At 34.9% G+C, this 23,952-nt stretch overlaps 1 protein-coding gene across 2 annotated transcripts in view; it reads right to left on the reverse strand.

The window, feature by feature from the left end:
- The window catches only part of STRN (striatin), a 92,243-nt gene that overhangs the window by 17,695 nt on the left and 50,596 nt on the right, over window positions 1-23,952 (reverse strand). The window contains exons 6-11 of one of the 2 annotated variants that reach the window (XM_025868046.2): window positions 22,522-22,657; window positions 16,520-16,655; window positions 11,690-11,800; window positions 9,547-9,633; window positions 8,936-9,079; window positions 4,344-4,480 (exon numbers count right to left, since the gene is read on the reverse strand). In XM_025868046.2, coding sequence (XP_025723831.1) covers window positions 4,344-4,480; window positions 8,936-9,079; window positions 9,547-9,633; window positions 11,690-11,800; window positions 16,520-16,655; window positions 22,522-22,657 — 751 coding nt within the window. The remainder of the gene's footprint in view (window positions 1-4,343; window positions 4,481-8,935; window positions 9,080-9,546; window positions 9,634-11,689; window positions 11,801-16,519; window positions 16,656-22,521; window positions 22,658-23,952) is intronic. The other variant, XM_025868045.2, reaches the window with a different exon arrangement.

Consider the following 23,952-nt stretch of genomic DNA (forward strand, 5'->3'; position numbering starts at 1 on the left):
TGGATAGAGCATGTCATAATTGGGTCAGTAAGAAGACAAAATACAGGATACAAGGAACTACTATAAGAATTAGGGCTGGTTATCCTTGTGGGGGAGGCAGGGGGAGAAGTGAAATTAACTTTGACTCTTCTCTGCTCTTATTAATGAGCTGAAAGATTTTCATATGTAAGAACAATTTAATTCCTTCTGAATGTCTTAATGTGGTAGACAGCCACTAAGATGGTTCCCAATCAGCCTCACCTCCTCATATTTACACTTTGTGAATCCCCTTCTACATCACAGGGTTGCTCTGTGTGGCCAGTAACACAGAGCAAAAACCTTGCATCCTGGGTGTTCTTGCTCACTCTCTTTTCAAGGGCACTCATACTGGGGGAAGCCAGCTGCCCTAATGAGGAACCCACAGAGAGGCCCATGTGGTGTGGAACTAGTCTCCAGCCAACAGCCAGGAAGGAACAAAGGCCTTCCAACAACCACATGCATGAGCTTGGAAGCAGATCTTCCCCAAGTCAAGTATTCATTCAAGACTGCAACTCTTGCCTACATCTTGACTACAACTACGTGAGAGACCAAAACCACACAGCTAAGTTGTCCCAGATTGCTAACCCCCAGAAACTATGATCTAACAAATGTGGTTTTAAGCTGTGTTGGTACAATTTGTCACACAGCAATAGATTACTAGTATGTGTATTAGAACTGGAGACTACTTGCAGGGTGCCTGGATGGCTCAGTCAGTCAAGCGTCTGATCCCAGACAGTCCTGGGATCGAGTCCTGCATCAAGCTACCTGCTCAGCGTGGAGCCTGCTTCTCCCTCTGCCCTTCACCCCATTTGTGTTCTCTCTCAAATAAATAAATAAAATCTTAAAAAAAAAAAAAAGAACTAGAGACTACTTTAAGAAATGCAGGTATAACACTAAGTTGTTTTTTTTTTAACAACTGAGAGATAGTAAAAAAAAGAGAGACAGAATGACATTTCTCTAGAGACATGACTGAGTTCCATAATTTATTGGACTAAATCTTTGTGAGGTTAGTATAGATAGAACAAAAGTATCTAATGGGAACTTCTGCTTCTAGCTATGATGGACTAGATTAGGATCAAGTCTGCACTTGAGGACAAGTAGAAAAACAGAGCTAAAAATTTTTAAGTGAAGAACCAGCAAAATAGTGAAGAAAAAGCAGACAAGAATCCAGGGGAAGACAGAAGTCTAAAAAGCCTGATATTTGGACTTTTTTTTCCCAGAGGGTGTTTACTGATTTCAGAAGGGATGGCTGAGAGGTCAGGCTATGCTTTTGACAGCTGTGCAGTGCAAGGAGATACAAACCAGTGACTGTCAAGAAAACCCGGCTTGGTGAACCTCCTTGCTCTGGGTTTTGAGTTCAAAGGGCTGCATTCTTTTTTTTTAAGATTTTATTTATTTATTTATTTATTTACTTACTTACTTACTTATTTATTTGCGAGAAGAGAGGACAAGCAGAGGGAGAAGCAGGCTCCCCGCTGAGCAGGGAACCTGATGCGGGTTTCAATCCCAGTTCCCTGGGATCATGACCTGAGCCGAAGGCAAACACCCATCTGACTGAGCTACCCAGGCACCCCTGGGGCTGCATTCTAGATAGAAGAGTTAACTAGAAGAATACAAGCCCTTACAGAGACTGTAGATCAGTTTAGATTACCTGAAAAATTGAAAATGGAATGAGATAATCCAGATTTCTAGTGGCTGCAGACATCTGAGAGAAGCAAATTAAAATATACTCCCTGAGGGAAGATATCTCTCTAGGCCTGAAGTTATTTCTACAGACAACTTTTCAGGTATAGTTATTTGCACATAATAAAAAATAACCATGCCTATGCAGGGTAATACAGCATAAATGAAAACAAGTAGATACATAATCATGCTTACTGTGTTCAAGAAGATAAAAGACAACATTGTAAATTTCAGAAGAAATCTATAAACAATTTAAAAAAAGAATTCTAGAAGCAAACAATATAAGACCTAAATAGATGGGTTTAATTACAGATTACACATAACTGAAGTGAGAATTAGCAAACCAGAAGATGGGTCATAAAAACATCTAGGCTGAAGTATGGAGAAACAGAAGATGGAAAATACAGGGAAGGGAGTAGGAGACAGAGGATACAGAAAGATCTAACAATATAATTAGCGTTCCAGAAGGAAAAGAAAGAGAAAGAAGTGCAAAAGCAGTATTTGAAGATAAATGGCTAAGAATTTTACACTAAACTGATAAAAACATATTAAGCCAAGAAGGTCTAAGAACTTCAAGAAGGTTAAATAAAAAGAATCTAAACGTTGGCTGACATTCAAGACATAGGGAGATTATTAGAGAAAATAAAAAATCAGACTACCACTGAATGACCAGTAATAGTTAACTTTGGCAGAAAACAATGGAAGAAAATGAAATTATATATTTAGAGTGCTTAAAAATGAAACAAAATAGAACAAAACCCTTGCCAAATGGAATTCGATACCAGAAATAATAGTTAACCCACTCAGGCAAAATACAGACAATTTAATAAAACCAGAAACTGAGGGAACTGGGCACCAGCAGACCTTCACCAAAGAGAAATATTAACTGTTCTTAGAGGAAAAGAAAAGTGATCCCAGATGGACAGTTAGATGTGCAGGGGGGAATAGAATAAAGCAAAATGAATAATGTAAAATGGATAATCCTTACTGAATACTGAGTGTACAAAACATTACCTTGTAGGAGATATATGTCTAGAGGAAATACATAACAAGAATGACATATATGTAGGGTAGGAGTTTTTTTGTTTTTAAGATTTTATTTATTTATTTGACAGAGAGAGAGAGAGCACACACAAGCAGGGATGCGGCAATCAGAGGGAGAGGAAGAAGCAGGCTCCCCACTGAGCAGGGAGCCTGATGCAGGGCTTGATCCCTGGACTCCGGGATCTTGACCTAACCTGAAGGCAGGCGCTTAACCAACAGAGCCACCCAGGCGCCCCAAGGGTAGGAGACTTTAAGTAGAGTTAAAAGTGTCCTAGAGGTCTTTGCATTAAAATTTTGATAAGGATGTGTGTGGTAATCTCTAGGGTAACAATAAAAAGAGTAATGAAAGAGTGCATCATCTCCAAATAATGGGGTGGGGGTGAATAATGAAAAATAATCCCAATACAGGCAAAAATAGAAAAAGGAACACAGAATAGGTAGCACAAATAGATGGTGGACTTAAATCCAAATATTATCAGTAATTACTTTAAAAAGAAATGGACTCAATGCTCCAATTAAAAAGGTTGTCAAAGATTAGATGAAAAAACAAAAGTCAACTAAATGGGTGCTTTTATACATACAGACGTAAAACATAAGGATGTAAAAATAGAATTTTTTTTTTAAAAGCCTGTATCACATATGTGGAGAATGGGGAGCAAAGAGACCATTTAAAATAGGTTATTGTAGTAGTTCCACGTGAAGAAGAAATGAAGTTGGATGGGAGGTAAAAGAAAAAAAAAAAGCTATGGATTTTAGCTATTTTTGGAGGGAGAACTCAAAAGACTAATAGCCTTAGCAAGAAAAGTGAGAATTTTTGATTTGCAAGAAGAGAAGTGAGTGGTAAGGTTGCTTTTTGGAGTACTCCCTTCTCATATCCATGGTCTGCCTTAAGCGTTCTTCCTACATCCCCCATGTGGCAGGAGCTATACTGTGTTCTCCAATAAAGATTAATGAGGTATCAAAGTTGAGAGGATTTTAATGAAGATAAGACAGATTGTAAACACTTTATAAAATAAGGAACTTTTTCTGACAATTTATTGTCATGAACAATTATAAATGTATTTATAAAACATATTAATATCCAACTGTGTTGGATATTAAATAAAGGAATGCATGAATAAGGTATCAAGATCTCAGTTTTGGTCCAAAAATCACTGATGGGTCTGCCTTAACAACTGAAAAGCACCCTACAGACATCCCTGCCTAACAATAGCTAAAATCATTTGTAGGCAGGATATTCACAGGTAATGTACTAAAGAAGAAACACAAATATTGCCATTTGGCAAGCATGAATTTCAACTGATCACTGGTACCCTAAAACACAAACCCAAACTTGGTAACAGGGAATTTTTTTCCCTTATCTAAAACCAATAAACAAGCTATAATGACTTATGGATTTAGGTAAAGCCCATAATTTTAATCTCTATCCAATGTGAAAAATATGATCATTTACATAATATATTCATATTTTCAAAGTTTCCAATTAAAATGAAACCAAATTCTATACTTGTGGAGAAGTTTGACCACTTTTTCTATAAAGTTAACTTTTTATTTTTAAGAAATGAGAGAAGAACAACAAAAATAAAACCACGACTCACATCGTAAGTTAGTGAATCTGCTTCATTGGCCACCGTAAGGCCTGCCAATTCTCCAAGTCCCAGTTCACTTTCAAGGGCTTCATCTGCTCCCATGATAAAGGACTTCCCAGAAGAAGGAGGAAAGGTCAGTGCTTCCACTGCCGGGGGAAGACAAAAGAAACATAAAAAACCTCTGAAGTGTAAACAATTATCTCATAAAGACATGTCTACATTTATTCTTAAATGCTTTTAAACACAAAATTCAGTTAGAAAGCTCTGAAGAACTAGCTGCTTTTTTTTTTATTCTATTTATTTATTTGAGAGACAAAACACACGTGCATGGGTCAGAGGGAGAAACATACTCCCTGCTGAGTGCGGAGCCCAACAAGGGGCTCCATCCCAGGAGCCTGAGACCATGACCTGAGCCAAAAGCAAGAGTCAGATGCTTAACCGACTGAGCCACCCACGTGCCCCAGAACTGGCTGCTTTTTCTGTATCTTAACCATAACTAAAGGTATCATCTAATTAGAAAAGCACAACATGAAACAAATCCAATAGACAATTGTCCTTTCTTTTTCACAAAAAAAAAAACTAAAAAAAAAAGTAGGCTTTCCTCATTTGATATTTCTTGTTAATTACTCAAATTATTTCTATCAGTTATTAAATATATATAACAAGTGCTCTGAACACTGCTGGTCTCATTCAAAATAAAACTGTTTAATTCTATAACCTGGAAGAATACAGAAAATTTCAAATGAAAATGGTTACAACTGTAAAATGTGCCTCTATGAGGTAAAGTTAATGCTGGTGTTAGAAGTCAGGATTATGACTGGAGACAGGGAACGAGCAGTGATTTGAAGCACAAGCAGGACTTTCAGGGCCCGGGTAATGTTCGGCTTGTTGACCTATAGGCCGAGGTAACAGGGCTGGGTTCACTTTGTGATGATTCACTGACCTGCTCCCTTACAACTACAGCAGTTTTCTGCAAGTATGTTGTATTTCACTTAAAAGGGTTTATTTCAAAGAAAATTTTTTTCATTGTACATGGATTTTTTTTTCAAAGATATTTTTTAAATAAAGTGTCCATTTGAACATTTTCATTAGCTGTTAACTGTGCTTCAAGAGGCCAGATTTTCTTTGTGATAAGTGAAAATATCTTTATAACACTGAACATGCCAATCCAAATCCTTCAATCACCATCACAGAAGAACCAGTTAAAAGCAAAATGCCAAATGAAAATAGGAATTTAATTTGGTCAACAGTAAACTGCTGATTTTTATAAATGCAAATTATTCTAGCAAACTGTCAGAGGTGGTCTTTGAGTAGTTTTTTAGAGGTGGTTACTTTACTAATGACAAACATAAAAGTTGATTACATGAATTTAGTAGTTTAAACTAAGGCTGTTAAAAAAAGTAAATTAACTTTTTCTTAAAAGAAACAAGTCAAGGGACGCCTGACTGGCTCAGTCAGTTAAGTGTCCTCCGGCTTGATTTCGGCTCAGGTCATGATCTCAGGGTCATGAGATCGAGCCCCATCATGCTGGGAGTGGAGCCTGCTGGAGATTCTCCCTCTCCCTCTACCCCTCTCCCCACTTGTTCTCTCACGCTCCCAAGAAAAGAAGGAAAGGAAAGGAAGGGAAGGAAAAGGGGAAGGGAAAGGGAAAGGGAAGGGGAAGGAGAAGGGGCAGGGGAGGGAAGGGAAGGGAAGGGAAAGGAAGGGAAGGGAAGGGAAAGGTAGGGAAGGGAGGGGAAGGGAAGAAAAGGAAGAAAGACAAGTCAGTTAATTAATGGAAAAAACTGGACTTAAAGGTGCTTTTCAGCTTTGGATTCAATTATGTAAGTTTAGATTCAATCGTAAGTATTTGTTGAAATGAAAGAACAGTTATGGGTTTTAAAAATAGTAGAGGAAGACACTCTACTTAAAATCCTTTAAGAACAAAGGAGAATATAAATTAAGACATTTTTAAACCACCATACAATAAAGCAGCAATAATAAAAATGGGTTTTACCCAAACATACCACATATCTTCTGAGGGGTTTGAACAACTCTAACATTTACTACTGAAGAGTGGGGACTGTTTAAGTTAGAATGGCAATTTTCATGCCAAAATTTCAACAAAAAGACTCACATGAGACTATGAGGCTGGGTCTTCAGCCAGGTATTTTGTTTGCTTTCATTTTTTACTGTTTCCAGACAACTTTGTTCAGGTGTGAAATAAAAATGATACTTAAAAAAACAAGACTAAGATTCATGGGATTTGAGCATACACACTGTTTGGGCTAATTTAAATAATGCTCTAAAAATGACCAAGTAAAACCTGAAAACAAAGGAAAGCAGCAACTCCTTCTAGCACAAACCACCGGCTAAGCCACCCGACCTGAGGGCCCGAGAGAGAGCAACCATGGGCAGAACTCACTTGACTGCTCTCTAAGATGCCCTAGAACTTAAGACTATACATCACATTTCTATCTGGTAACTAAACATTACTAGCTCTAATCACCTCTAATCAAATTATTGAACTGTGCCTCTTAAGTACGGCACTATCTTCTGAATTACTAAAAAAATAAAGTAATAAACATTTATAGCACACATAGGCTATGGACCCGTTTTCTGAAACTAAACTGGAGACCAAGAAGCATCAGTCACAGACAATTAAATACACAATGTATTTCTTACATACTTTTTCTATTGCTGAAAACCTTACACTGAGGAGGAAAGCTTAGGACAACCAATGTTACAGACAGTAAGCTAGATAGTCAACGCTTCAGTTTTAAGATTCTTAAATATTTTTCTTCTTTCAAGGGCACTTTCTGTGGCTTATGTAATGCTTTTGTACATTTGTCATTTAGTATATAGTACTTAGTCTACCTCTATTATTAGAGGTAGATATATAATATATTATATATATTATATATAATAATTCTATTATTAGAATTCTAATATAATATATATATCATATATATAATAATTCTATTATTAGAATTCTGTAAGGTGAAATCTCTGATAAAACTCTTTAGGAGTTATCAGAATAAAGGAAGAACTAACTTTTCTCCTTATCTGGACCTCATCTTGGAATAACTGAAACCGATTAAAAATTCTCACACTGATAGTGTCAACTGTTTGTATCTCCTAGTGAACAACAAACATACCTAATGTTGTTCACTTCTTTCATTCAAAAGACATGTCTACATCAAAGAAATTGTACATTTAGACTATAAAGGTGTAATGTACACGTCTTCATTATTTAATGTATGAGTAATAAATTCCAAATGTACTATAATTAACTCTAACAAATAACTAACCATGTTATGGTCAAAAATTTCATTTAAAAAGTACTCCAACCATAAATCTGTCCACCAAAGTTCTATCAGTTTATGTCTCTTTAAAATGTAACTGAATTTAAAAACCAAGAAAGAAAAACACTTAATGATTTTTCTGTGGCTTTTTCCTGGGCTGCTTTGTTCAATCAAAAATAATTTAAAGAGGCATATTCACTGCAAATAATTACAGTATTTAAATTCAAGACAATTTTAAAAAATAAATTTTGAAAAATATTTATTAATCATTAATATTACTTTTATGTCATACTGGATTTTCAGCTACTGTAAATATATATATTAAAATCAATTTCTACATATAGGCATTTAATACATTTATAAACAGATAAATCAGAACATCTATCTAAAAGACACCTAAGATGGTGCTATAAAAAAACTAGGAACCTAAATTTCCAACAGGGAAACGGTTAAGTATCAAGTCTAAAATATAAATATGTAACCTTAAAGTTATAATTATGAAAGTTATTTTTGTGGGATTATTCTACTTGGGGACTATAACTTTGTAAAAAAAAATATACACATTTGGACAAGGACTAAAAGGGAACAAAGTAAAAACAGAAAGCAGAAAATGTGACTAGACTTTCAGGTGTCTTTTTTCCTTTTTTCATTTATCAGTGACAAACTGCTTAAATAAAACATCTGAAAATATTTATGAGTCTCAGAGTAAACATTTGCTACCTATTTATGCTTTTGTACATAAGTACAAAAAGTACAAAGTGAAGTAAAAAGTAAAAGTACAAAGTAAACATTTACTACCTATTTATATTTAATTTTCTCATTGTTGCAATGGTATAAATAAAACAGCCTATGTATACCAAATATATGGCTTCTGTAGATCCAGGGGATGTTCTAAACTAGAATTCAGAGTTGGTCTTTAAGTTTATGCACCTTTCTTAAGTCTAAAAGATTGAAGCTGGAATCAAACTCTCTTGAAAGTAAGAAAGCCTACTTTTGGGGGATACTATGTAGATCAAACATCTGTAAAATAAAATTCTTAAAGAGTCCTTCTGAATAACTGAACTTATATATGTATATCCCCATACTTTTTGTGCTCTAGTGTTATCTTTTTTTTTTTTTTCTTAAGAGGAGAGGAAGGGGGGGGCGCAGAGGGAGAGGGAAAGAGAGAATCCCAAGCAGGCTCCACACCCAGCATGGAGTCTGACACAGGCGGGGCTCAATCTCACAACCCTGAGATCATAACCTAAGCTGAAATCAAGAGTCGGACGCTTAACTGACTGAGCCACCCAGACACCCCCAGAGGTCTTACATACTTACCTTCATCTGCCCTATTTATTTCGTGTTCAGGAAGCCTGGAGCTGGTGGGTCTGGAAGGTGAACCCACAGATGGCTGCAATGAGGGAAGTTCATCAACATCTCTCAAATTAGCAAGCATATCTTGTAGTTTTGACCTATTGGGCCCTAGCCCAAAAACAGGGAGGAAGAGAACAAAAAAGAAGAGAATTATTCAACTGCATCAAAATGGTGCCACAAACTTTATTCACATCTCCCTACATTCAGCTTTAAAATTACCCTACCATATTAAAAAATAATTACTTTCCAAGTTTTCAAATTATTTTAAAAGTTTATTTCTTGAGAAGCATTATGTTTTACATATATTTTAAAAATTAAGCTAAAGGAATAATATTGCTATTTGCATGAAAAACAATGTTCATGTGTAGTTTGAACCATTAAAAATCGTATTATTCTATAATCCTTGTATATTATTCCAAATGCAGACAGATACCACGGATTGTGAAGCTACTGTGTACTGCATTAAACAATAACATCCCTTTTTGTTTGTCTGTTTATGTTAAGTTGCATTCATTGCCTTACATCCTGAAACTATGGTACCCGAGGTGAAATCTCACGCCCTACTGATTACTTACCTGAGCTTTGATTCTTCATTCTCCCACATCCCTGTTTTGACTGTTTTATATAGGATAGAGGCTGAAACAGATCTTCGGTAGTTTTTCCTGTTACAAGTTTAATTAAGAATGGGAAAATCTTACCCATAGTCCATTATGGTTTTTTTTTCCTATACCAGCAAAGAATACAACTACTTTTAAGCAATTTTAACTAATACCTAGAAATATATTTCAAGACAGTATGATTGGAATACACAATTTGACTGGAAATATTTCTACTAGACCATATCAAAAGGACTTGATCAAACTTTTCCAATGAGTAATTTTTAATTCAATTAAAAATATTTATGGTGGTTTATAAATCCATGCTTCATATATCAAGTCAAAGCTTTGCTTCAGTTCTGTTTTTATGTCTTCACTTGTTCCCAGATCACCATTTTACTAAGACAACATGAACTGACAGCAATAAACAAAATGTGCTGAGCCTCACTCTGCAGTCCTTCTATCCTCAATGAAACACATTAAAATTTCTCTTCCTGCAGTCATTTTTCTTCATCATACAAAAAAAAAACTATGTGCTATCTGCCTGCCTAGTGATCATAATCCCCAGTCAGGAAATCCAATAGCTTCCATCAGTAGGAATACTGTTCCAGTCAAATGGTGCCATTTTAGATCTTAAGTGCTAAATTCCAACTACAGCAATGCCTTGATATTTGACAAGAACTGAATCATCAATATAAGAGTAGGTGGATTCTACATAAGACCTAGATATCCTTCCAATTGAGAGATGTTTTACATTTGAAGACTTTCATTATTGCAGCATAAGGACTTAAAGAAATACCAACTTTAAGCCAATCTGAAAATTAAAATATTCTTTCTCATTTATGATATTTGCATTAAAATTTCAGTATAACTGGTTTTGCCATGGTCTGCAAAGTGGTAATAAAGCATGTCTCATTACTGTTTAAGATTAAATTTTTTATCCATACATTTGGATAAAAGGTACAAAACGCTCTTAGGTTTTAATATTAATCTTTCTCACTGTGATTTAATTTATATTGAGGAGGTATCAAAGAACATCATCTCAGTTATGTAATAGTTGATATAATGATAACATCAAAAATAGTCACTGACTTTTTATCCATTCAAGCTAAATACTTGTAACACCTAAAATATTTTTAATAAAGATTTAAATGTTTATCAGTAATGACTACACTACTTTTTCCAACTTTTAAATAGAGGTTTCACTAAACTGGATTTTAATCTTACTTTACACTACTTTAATATCCCAAAGGATGCAATTCCTTCTGCCATAAAAGGGAAACCCATGTTCATATTGTCAATGAGAGTGGAAGCACAAGGAGGTAGTTTAGCCTTGCTCTCCTAAAAAGGGTGTTTTAGATGGTGTCCAGGGATGCTTGAAAGACTTTGTATTTCCACTTTACTTTAATTAGTTCTACTGCAAAACCTAATAATTTGTATAATGAATTTTATATATATATATATATGATTCACAGGGCTAGCAATTTCATTTTAGCTTCCATTTTTGATATGGTAGACATCTTATTAAAAAGGAAAAAAGCTAACTGATATTACTATAAATGAAATTGGCCAAAATTTTTAAATTAGAAAATAAATACTTTTAAAAGTTGTGTATTTGACTCTGTGCCCTGCATAGCATATAGTGGTGAAAGCAAATGAACTGTTTATGAACACAGAGAATATTCAGGGGTAGAAATTAACTTTGTCTCCAAGTCCAAAAATAATATGCAATAATTTGGGTGGATTGCCAGAGGGTCATACTAGATGAGATTTAAAATTGTCAACAGCGAAAAATCATTGTGGTAATTAAATATATATACTTTAAAAATGAAATTATCACTATGTTTTGATTATATAGTCCCACACTCTCATGAGGCTCTAGATGTATTACCGGGATATAGTATGGTTCCATAATCATATGCATGGTTGTTTTTATTTTTTTAAGGTCATACTCAAAGAGCTAACCATTTAATTTCAACCCCTGAGAGCAGGTGAAAAGGAAAGAGATCAGGAGCAGAAAAGAAAATGAGTAAGTGGTTTTAGGAAAACATTGAAAAAAAAAAATTGGGGGATATAAAAGAGGCAAGTTTTATGATTTACAGATACAATGTTTTCCACTTACTCTTCACCCCCTTTTTCCCCTTTCTCTCCTTTTTGTATTGTTCCTTGAGTTTGGTAATTACTCCCTGGTCCACATTCCAGGCTTCAGGCATGAGACACTGGTCTTCCTTTTCTAAATAGAGTGAAACAAATGAAACAGCCTTTTTAAATAAGATATTGAACACTGTAAGTCAATTCACTGTTATGTCACTGAATGACATAACAACCATTTTGTTCATCGTATCACTAATTTTAAAAAGTCATTGCTTATTCTTTAGATGTATAAGTCATACAAAATATAATATCTAAGAAACAATTCAATTTCCTAGGTAATAAGAAATTTCTCTTGAAAAAGACATAGAAAAAAAAAAAAACCCTAGAAGATTTGAGTGACTTTTAGTAAATTAAGCCCAAAAACTCTAGAAGAAGCCCTCATTTTCTTACTCAATTAGGACTGCTCATAAAAAAATTTCTTATTAATTTATGTAATGAGAGATTATTAAGAGATTATACAAAATAGTCTTCAATAATCTTTTCATTTTACAAATTTTATATTTTTGGCATGTGTTCATCAACTAATGATCATTTTTTTTTTTACAGGCCTTATAAATAGCACTTTTTTTTATTTTCAAAAACAACTTTATTCATGACACATATTTAAAAAAAAACCCCACCCCCTGGAAATGAGCTAAAAAAATAAACAAAATCCACCTCCCACCTCCCTGTTCCCACTTCCTCCCATTCCCTCCAAATAAAAGGGAAAAAAAGGCAAAGGAAAACAAAACAAAAAACTGAAAAACAAAAAACGCCCCCAAACCCCCCAAAACAAGGTAGTGCATTTCCCCAGGGGGTAGGGGAATTTACACTGGAGCCGCTGGGAGCGGAACGGAGATCTTCCGGCTACAGAAACCTGAAAAGAAAGACACTCAAAACAGAAAAAGAAACACAAAAGGAAACAAAAGAGATCACCAGGCAATCTGGAGGAGCAGGGAGCCGGAAAAGAGGAGTGGGGTGGGTGGCAGATCTAGCAGGACAGGAGCAGGTGGAGGGGACTGTGAAAGTTAGGGAGAAGATGGAGGGAAGGTAACAAGCAGAACAGTTTGGTGTCCTTCCAGAGCCCTGGGTAAAAAAAACCCTCCTACCACCCATGCCCACCTACCCTTGAGCAGCCCCCAAGGGGGTGAAGTGGGACAGGGAAACATGGGACAGGGAAACAAGGGGAGCAGTTTGAGCAGTTGAGACGTGTCCATGGCGAATCCCCAGAGTGAATGAGCAGCCCCCTGCCCCACTCCCTGGGCCTTCCCCTACTCCCCAAAGCAGGTCCCTCCTCAGCAGCTAGTTATGGGATTCTCCCCCCTTCCACAGTATATCTTTTTTTTTTTAATTAAATAGCACTTTGTAAACTTATCAGTCAACCTTCATTCAAAATTTAAAGCAATTTAAGTGATTTGTTTACAAATTCATAAACAGGAAACTGAGCTCTTAGTAGATAAGAAATTCAATCAATTTTCACTATTACAGGAGAAGAAATTTTAAAGAATGTGTTATATATTTTATATTAGTATAAAATTACTTATATACTATATAATGCTATGTTTTAGCTCAGAACTCTCACTTGAATTCAAGACTCATATATCCAACTGCCCTAGACTCTACATTTCCATTAGAAAGTCTAACAGATCTCAAACTAAATGTAAAAAACCAAATTCCCAATCTTCCAAATCCAGTGTTTCATCATCCTTCCATTTGCTCAGACCAAAAACCTCCCTTTTCTTCCATATTTCACATCAAGTATTTCACAAAATACTGTTTTTTCTATCTTCCAAACACATCCAGAAACTGACTACTTAGCACATTCTCTACTTCTCTAAGCTCTTAGCAATTCTAATTGCTAGAATTACTCCAATAATCGTCTCCTCTCCCCTCACACCAAGACTATTATCAACACTGGGTTCTCTCTCAATAAAGCCAGAATGATGCTTTAAAATCAAAGTCAGATCATGGCACCCTTCTGCTCAAATTCCTCCTGTGGTTCCCCATCTCACCAGTGGTCTATGGCCCTACATGATTTGGTCATTTCTTACCAAATTCCCCCTTAGAATCACTCTGCTCTAGCCATTCTGATGTCCTTGAATTCCTCAAGCATATCAAGGCTGCTGCTATCTTGGGGCATTTGCTGTGGCTTTCTTTTTCCTGAATATTTCTTCCCTAGAAACCATATTGCTAACCCACTAATCAACTTTGAGTCATCTGTCCAAATGTTACCCCCGCAATGGGACCTACCCCATTACAATTTTAAATTGTAATCTGTCCCCTCCACTTCACCCCAACCCCAGCACTCTCTATTCCCCTTACTCTGTTCTACTTTTTCTATTTTCCATAGCATTATCACCTTCTGACATGCTCTATCATTTATGTTTATTAAAGCTTATTGTCTACATTCTCTTAGTAGCCTATATGGACCACAGGAGTAGGGATCTTCACCAAATGATTTGGCACATACAAAGCATTTGATCAATATTTGTTGAATGACTGGAATAAACCAAAATGAATCGGAACAAATAGGAACCTATTTTTAACAAGTTAAATTTCAATCTACAGGTCAAAAAACTTAATTGGGCTCCTGAAAAGATTAAACATAATAAATTTAAAAACTCAACATTTTTATAGTTCTAACTATAATCTATCAATAATAAAAAGTTTCTACTTTCCCAGAAAGATCTAACAATTAAAAATGTTAATATTTCAGCAATCAGGTCTTATTAATTTAAACTGGGTAGCTTTTGGATCCTACAACGTCTTCAGTTTTTTAAATTAAAAGTTAAGCCTTATTGTAATCTTCACTATACTCACAACAATAATAATGGAAGATCATGGAAGATGTGTGGTAAAATCTATTTACTTGCCAGAAACAAGAGATTCTTAACCTAGGCATATTCACTCCTTTTTTAAGGCGGAAGGGGAAAAATAAATAAAGCACTTAAAATGGTTTAAAAGTCCATTCAACTAAACAGGATTTGCAATCTAGTTCTTTTAATTGCTTAAAAGTGAAATTTTCTGAATATGAATAATAAAATCCTAAAAACACACAAGGCTAAACTCCTGATAAGGAAACCTCTAGTCAAATGAAAGATTCCATTCACTCATATTCAGAAATACCCAGTACACTACTAAAGAGTAAGACAGCTCAAAGGTGGGACCAGTCACTCATGTTTTCACCAGTAACTTCCTAGGAGGTTAGCTGAAAACGTACACACATGTATCATATAAACTCTGGGCCATGACTCGCACTATAAAGCAAAAGAAGTGACACAAGAAACAATGCATCTGTCTTTGGAGAGAAATGAATCACGAAACCCTTGCAGTAAGACTGACAATGAAAAAAGCCAACTATTATTTATGCAGATGTATGACTCCTCAGAGAAAGACTTCTGTGTAGACAGTGGATCTAGCTATATTGGTAGAACTGGTGTCTAAAAGATCTGAGTAACTTGATAAATAAACTCAGTAGTAACAATACAGAAAAGAGATTTTACTTCAATATCCCCTTGGTTTCCAAACTTTGTTCTGTTGCAAAAAAATAATAATAATAATTATAGTCACTTTACAGCCATTATATATTTCAATGACTAATTGTCCCGTATAATTACCTTCAGATATTTGCCACAAAAAAGGAAAAGAAGTGGCTTTGTTCCTTGACTACAAAAAATTCTCAACAGGTATTTGTGTTCTCTGAAGCCAAACTGATGGTATTTTGTGATCCACAAGATGTTGGGTTATGCATAAATTATTAAGAAACTTGGGTTTTTACTCCCAGAATATGATGTTCATTCTTAAGAAACTCTGCAGGATCATGTATTGGATAAGAACAGTTTTGTAAGTATGTAAAGATGTCATAAATAAATAATACCTCAATTTAAAAAAAATAATAGTCACTTTATAACCATTATATATTTCAATGACTAATTATCCTGTATAATAATTACCTTCAGATATCTGCCACAAAAAAGGAAAAGAAGTGGCATCATAAGAGTTCCTGAAGGTAAAGCCCCAAGGAAAGCCCCCAATTTAAAACCAGGATAGTTACTGATTCTCTAACTCTGTCTTTAAAGAACATAAAACCACAACTAAGGGAGTCCTGGAATTCTTCAATCTCAACAGAAAATTTTCTCTCATTCTCGATATCTGTCTCTCTCTCTTCCTCACTCATACTACATGTACACACACCTGCTAGAACTGATCACTTTTGAAGAATTCATCACAATCCTACCTTACTGATAGCAACAATTCATTTCCAAACCCAAAGAACAATCTATGCTTTAGAATTCTTCCCCCAAATACTTGTTTTACGTCATTAGATGTTTAAAATATTAAATCTGTTTAGAACAATTTGCACCAAAAAATTCTATGCCTTGCACAAACTGCTGAAATCTGCCTAGATTGAATAACTATAGTTTTTTAAATTTATACTTCTTTTTCACAGAAGATGCCAGAGATGAGTCTCTAAAAACTCTTCTATTACATTCTCAAACTCAATTTCCACAAAATCCAGATTTGCAAGTTCTACTACCTAGGCAGGAAACATAGAACATTCTGTGTATGGATTCAAATTATTTTCATGGTATACTGCTCATATTAAAAAAAGATAACTAGTTGTACAGCTTCCTTTAAACATGCACACACAGATATACACCCTGGATAAAAGGTAACAACAGTAAAAAGTTCATAGGATGTTCAAAATTTCAACATTATAAGAAATTTACAGTGTTCTTCAAGATGTTGCCCTCCTGGTAAAATACTAGTTTCTTTTGTTTACTTAACACCTCTGGCTGGATCCAGTATGTTTCCTTACCCCATTCTGTTCCATCACCTGCACTTCTAGACTCATTGTCTCCTTCCTCTGATGTAACCAAGAAGTCAAATTCCTTTAGAGCTTCTTTTGTATCTCGATCTTCACTGCTATCAGGTAATGCTTTTTTCCTAACAATCTAATGAAAAAACATGCTAAGTTAAAATTTTAGGGTATATTATGAAATTTATTTAAATAAAGGAAAACAGTATCTTTTTTTAAAATTTTTTATTGTTAATCACCATACATTACATCATTAGTTTTTGATGTAGTGTTCTATGACTCATTGTTTGTGCATAACACCCAGTGCTCCGTGCAGAATGTGCCCTCTTTAATACCCATCACCAGGCTAACCCATCCCCCCACCCTCCTTCCCTCTAGAACCCTCAGTTTGTTTTTCAGAGTCCATCGTCTCTCATGGTTCGTCTCCCCCTCCGACTTACTCCCCTTCATTCTTCCCCTCCTGCTATCTTCTTTTTCTTTTTTCTTAACATATGTTGCATTATTTGTTTCAGAGGTACAGGTCTGTGATTCAACAGTCTTGCACAATTCACAGCACTCACCATAGCACATACCCTCCCCAATGTCTATCACCCAGCCACCCCATCCCTCCCACCCCCCACCACTCCAGCAACACTCAAGTTGAAAACAGTATCTCTTTATCACTGAATGAGGAAACCCAATTATTGGCTTTTTCAGAAAGTATACCTTTGTTATGTTAAATAGCTATAATACTTAACCAATTCAATGTAAAACAGGTATCATTTAAAAAAGATATACATTACACATTTTAAAGTAATAATTTAAACTTTGTTCAAGGATAGCTTGTTTTGAGTAAGCTAATGAAATCATATATTGAAAACACTGGAATATAAGATAGGTATTTAAATTATAAATAGATGAAAAATGTGCCTGACATACTACTGTACTATGAGAACTACAACCATATCCTCATATTTCTTGGATGCACTGTGCAATGTACAGACATTCTAATCTAACCAAAAAGAGAAACACTTCATAAAATACAAGTTTTACAGAATATAACGATGATGTTAACTCTACTACATAAGTCCCTAAAAATATCTAAAATTATAAAAACTACAAACTCATAAATGCATGCCTCAAGTCTCAGAAAGTATGGTATTAGAGAAGGAAAAAAACTTCCCCCAGTACCTCTACTGTTCCAACCTTGCATCAGTTTTCTCTAATAACTCTTTATATATTCAAATTTTTTCTAAAATACTGATCTTTCCAAGTGGGACTTGACTTAGATTCAATAGCCAATCTGATAAGGGCTGTTATGTCTTGTTTTATGTATTTACGAATATCGCTGGAATCACAAATCCAGTTGGAGGACTGAAATTTAGGCTTAATGTATGCAGAGATAACTTTTGAGATCTCTATGTCAAAACTCTTTATGAAATTATCTTCTTTTTAGTCACCTCCATTACCAGAAGCCCAAAGAAATTAGGATGAATGGTTTGCAGCTTCTTTTGATAAAATGGATTCACTATCTCAGCTTCTCCGGGCCTCAGCTTCTTCACTTCATGCAAAATGGAAATAGCATGACCTGATCAAACTTTATCACTGAGTTACTGCAAGTGGATTAAAATTATAAGAGTTCAACAAAGTGATCAATGGGACAGAATACAGAGCCTAGAAAGACTCTAAGAGGTAACAAATACCTGACTTGTACGCCCCTGTTCTCATGCTCATTCCTGGTATCACTCACCAATCACAGCACTTTTCATCTAAGATCAGATACAGCCTCAGAAATCTTTCTCAAGTTCCTCAGAAAGTTAAAAACAGAGCTACCCTACAACTCAGCAATTGCACTACTCAGTATTTTAGATAAATACTGAGTTTAGATACAAAAATGCTAGATTTAGATACAAAAATGCTGATGATTCAAAGGAGCACATGTACCCCAATATTACAGCAGCACTATGAACAACAGCCACATTATGGAAACAGCTCAAAGGTCCATGGACAGATGAATGGATAAAGAAGATGTGGTATAGATATACAATGGAATATTAGTCATCCAAAAATGAAATCTTGCCATTTGCAACAACATGGATGGAGCTACAGAGTATAATGCTAAATGAAATAAGTCAGTCAGAGAAAGACAAGTATCATATGATTTCACTCACTTGTGGAATTTAAGTAACAAAACATGAATATAGGGGAAGGGAAGGAAAAATAAAATAAGATCAAAACAGAGAAGGAGGCAAACCATAAGAGACTCCTAACTATAGAGAACAAACTGAGGGTTGCTGGAAGAGAGGTAGGTGGGAGGATGGGCGAAATGGGTGATGGGCATTAAGGAGGGAGGGCACTTGTTACAATGAGCACTAGGTAGTATATGTAAGCGATGAATCACTAAATTATATTCCCGAAACCAATACTACATTATATATTAACTAACTTGAATTTCAATTAAAAAAAAAAAATCCTTCTCAGTGTAGCACTCCAGGAAGCCACTATCAGAAGAAAGCTGGTGCAGTAGATGAAACCTAATCTGCCTTCACTACCCTGGTATATATAAAAACTGAATAGGAGAAATCAAGGATTCTTTAATGCTGCTAGAATAACTGGTTTAACTATTTAGAGTATTTCCCTAAAACCTAGACATACTTTTATGTTTACAGCATATTCCAATCTCCCATCCAGCAAATCTAAATAAATAATAAAAAAAATGTTTAAAAAAATATTCATGAGAGACAGAGAGAGAGAAAGAGAGGCAGAGGGAGAAGCAGGCTCCCAAGGAGCAGGGAGCCTGATGCGGGACTCGATCCCAGGACCCTGGGATCATGACCTGAGCCAAAGGCAGACGCTTAATCATCTGAGCCACCCAGGCGCCCCAGCAATCTATTAAACAAAAAAGTTTGACATACTGAGTACAGAAAACCCATGCTGAAGGTGTATTCTTTTCTAACTATATGCTAATAGTTTTTTCTAATTTTCTCTGGGCAGCCAAACTAAGGTAGAAAAGTATCCCTGAAGAGTTATACCAATAGAAGACGCTGACCTTCATTGTTCCACAAATAAACACACTGCCTAATTCATCTTCTTTCACCCTAGAGGCTTGATTTCTCCCTTCCCCCAACCCCGATGAGACACCAGATATGAATTAGAGGGGCCATCACCAACACCTTGTAGATAGAGAATTCTTGTTCTCAATGCCTGATGAAAAGGGCAGGGAAAATACGTAAGTATCTGGAACCTTATATTGAAAAGCTGAATGTATTTTCAACATTCTAATTACTAAATATGGTAATAAGTCACAAAATTAACTCCTTGGGAAAAAATCTGTTTCTAGGTCTCTCCTCCATATAACCTTATGAATGAAGATACGGCAAGTTGCAGGCCACTTTCCATCAAGTCTCCCACTTAAATAAAAACTCCTGTGTTTTTAATGGTTAGGCATATAAGAAAAGTGCAGTTGCCAACAGAGAGTAGGATTAGTAAATGGGAAGGGGTGGGGTTTGTTATAATAAGTATATATTACTTTTCCTTACCTTCCAGATTCTACTCCACTCCTACCTCTAATGAGTTTAGAAGCCAACTTAAGAATTAAGGCAAACACAAAAAAGTTATAGGTTGCACAGGGTGCCACAAAGATTAGAAAAAAGGATAGACGGCCACTTTGGTTTTAAAACCATTAGAAGAAACAACACAGATGGGGATGACACAATAGTTAATGATTCTTAATCCCATTCCTTTTCCTCCTAAAGTATCTGAATGTGGAGACTAAATCTTGCTGGTGAAGTTATCCTTCAAACATTTTAAAGTTGGTCACTTTTTATACACATGTATAATTTCAAGGTCATTATTACACTTAACTAATGATACTACGGTGAGAATGCAAAACAATGATGGTAAAGAAAAATAAGGTGAAGAGGTTGATCATGAAGAAGGAGGAGATATAGAGGAGGGATATGACCCAGAATATAACCCAAAGAATAATCAAACTCCAATAGAGGGTAGAGAGCAAGAAGACAGCATATGCAGCTACACACAAATGATAGTTACTAATAATCTATGTCTCTATATTTTTTTAGTTGAATCTACCAAACTATTTTGATTAAAGAAATAAAATAACAGTTTAAAAACCTGTTTGTTCTACTAAAGATTTTAATTGCAATAAATCTTTTAAGTCATGCGTACTCATTGCTACATAGAGTTAGACTGTGAAAGTCCTTTTGGTATGTAACTATTAGCCTGCAGCTGTGAAAATTAATGTAATATATCCTAAAACTTAACAAAGCTGTTACAAAGAAACCAATTATTTGTTTAGGGATAATTTTTCCTGAAAAACTAAAGGATTTTTGAGTCCATGCTTAAATGGGGTTAAGTATGTTTATATTAGCTATGCCTTCACTGCTTGGTCACAGAATTGCTATAATCTGCACTAACTGCAAGACAGGAACTTTATGAATTTGATTACTTAAAAAGAAACCAGGTTATGGTTAGGAATTTCTAGTAAGACCATACTTAATACTTAAAGCATGATAATCAATTATCATTTACCACTGAGCTAAGAATAAAGTATTTTGATGGGAAAATAATATTTCAATGCAACTGGCCCACAGAAATCACAAAGCAGTACAAAACTTCCAAATGAACAGGACAGAGAAAAAGTATCATACAAGTTTAGGCATTTTCTTTTACTAGAGTAAATTAAAACATATGCTATTACTACCTGTTTGGATAAGAAAAATTGGGGGTAACTACTTGAAGTTCAAATAATATCCATGGCAAGGCTATATCAGCAGAATAATACTGCAGAGTGGCTCAAGGAAACAATAATCTGGAAGTAATAATTTGAGAGTCTCTGATGGAAGCAGAGGACATAAAGGAGAGAAGTTATACCCAGAAAACATTTATATCATTTTTCATATATAGCATCTCATTTATTGCTCACAAAATCCTCGAAGATAAGATGGGTATTTATAATTCCCATTTTACAAACTAAAAAACTAAGCCTGAAGGGTAAGAAGCACAGATAATTAGTGACAGAACTGGGACTTAAACCCAAAGCTTTCAACTCTAGGTCCAGTGGACTTCACTACCTTGCTTTCTTCCTTACTCTTCTTAAATAAACATGAAAGAGGAAATGTAAACATTTTTCTAGACAAAACAAAGCATGCCCTCATCTATTACTTAAAGAGAGGAGGAGGAGGAGGGAGGAAGGAGAGAGAGAAGAGAGGAGAAGGAAGAAAAAGTAGGGGGAAAAACAGGGAAGAAAGGAAAAAAAAAACAAAAAACCAGGACGAGCTGAAGGTGACAGAATGGAGAAGAGAAAGGAGAAGAAGCAAGAGACACCTCTTATTCCAAGAAACCACCATGGGAAAGTCAATAAACCTATAAAGATCTAAACAAAACTACAGAATAACTTTAAACAAGTTTGAAGAAATCTAATGGAACAGTTCTAAAAATCTGTAACATTTGTCTACCAAAGCAACCCAGACAAGAAAGACAAAACTGCATCAATTAGAGGGGATGCCAGTCGCCATCAGGTACCATAATGGGTCTGTCAGTTCTATTGTCTTATAGCACCAACAACACTGCTTTGTTATAACACAAATATTTTTACCATATTCACCAGCTCTATTGAACTACTAAAATGTTTAATGAGTTAATAAATCAAAGAGTGAGAACCTTTAAAGATTTTTTAAATTTTTGTAAGTAATCTCTCTACCCAATGTGGGGCTCAAACTCACAATCCCAAGATCAAGAGTCATGCGCTCTACCAACTGAGTGAGGCACCCAGATGCCCCAGAGGATAAGGACCTTTTAAGAGAAAGCGGCCATCCTAAAAATATTACTGAATTTAAACTCAATACTAAAAACTCTTTGATGAAATTTCCCCAAATTCATGAGAAAAAGTTAAGGATTTAGGTTGAACCAATGGATTTTTTTTTTAATTTTTTTCACTTGGATTATTTTTAAAGTAACCATAATGATCCCTAAAAATATTAATATCTGTGTATCCAACTCACCGTTGAAGTATCAATGATGCTTTTCTCTCTTCCATCAATGTCATCATCTTCATCTTCATCACTGAAATCTGCAGCTGCACTTTCAAGGAATTTGAAATTATCCAGCACGGAGGCAGAATCTGTTAACTCGGATTTTCTGGTTTAGAACATGTACACCTTGCTCAGTTAATTTTTTAAACTCAACATAAGAATTAATCTATATGTTGCACTAACTTCTGTTTACATTGTAACTATGATCCCTCAAATCATATTATGAACTACACTGATTCTTATCCATCATATTTCCATGGATTTTAATTGGCAAAGCACAACAGAAGTGGTTACTCTTTTAAAAGTACTTTGCAGTCATATCTATTTAGGTTAATTAATATAAAGAACACCCCTCCTGATTCAGTATTCTTTTGATCCTTAAGTCAACTTTAATGTCTTTCTTTTTAAAAATATTTTTCTTATTACCTCTACTTCTATTTTTCTTTATTCTTTTCCTCTCTGCAACTCTTCCTCTGACATGTGAATTTCTATAACTAAGAAAATAGCTAGTAGATACATCAGTTTTCTCTGACACAATCCTATATTTCTACTGAACAGCTAAGGAGTTGAAAAAAACAAATACACATAAAGCTACTAAAGATAACTTAAGTCAAACTAATATTACTACAAAACTTGATCCTGTTAATGAATAAACCATTAATTTTTGAAATGATTGACTTTTCAAATACGTAAGATTTTAATTTGGTTTCCTCAAAATAAATTTAGTAAATAATTTCCTAATGGCCAGAATAGGATGATTTCTCTCCAGTTCATTAGGAAATGTTTTAGATAACAAGGCATTTTCTTAAAGAAAATTTAGCCACAACTCTAGACAACATTTCTAAGATAAATCTTAAATTTCAAATCTGGGGAGAGCTATGTTTTTGGCATCTTCCACCGTATTCTCTATCCCTACACAAATGAGACAGATTCGGAATAATACCCTTGTCAGTTCCAAAAGACAGGTCAAGGGCAAAACACAAGACAACTCAAGAGGACTTTTCTGAACATCTTTATAATGACTTATAATAACCCTGTAGGTAAAACTATAACCAGAAATAAGGCCTACATTGTCTATGCCTACACAAAGAAACAATCTAATCTTACATTTGTATAAATAAGTTAATGCAGTCTTAAATATTAATGAATATATTTAAGAAGGCTCCAGTGACATTTGTTTATAAAAGTTCGTTTATAGGAGTCCATCCTATTTTTGAACCTTTACCTAAATCCCATAATTTTAATGTTCCAAATAACAGAAATGATGTTCTCACTAGAAAATGTATAGAATTCAATTAAAACCATTCTTATAGTCCAAACATGCAGTAAAATGAAGAAAAATAATATTCAAACAATAAAAAAATTTAAAGAAAAAAAAGAATTCAAATCCCCCCCAAAAAA

The sequence above is a fragment of the Callorhinus ursinus genome, unplaced genomic scaffold, assembly GCF_003265705.2.
Source record: "Callorhinus ursinus isolate GAN/ISIS: 27379988/994484 unplaced genomic scaffold, GSC_fseal_2.0 scaffold10, whole genome shotgun sequence".
NCBI lineage: Eukaryota > Metazoa > Chordata > Mammalia > Carnivora > Otariidae > Callorhinus > Callorhinus ursinus.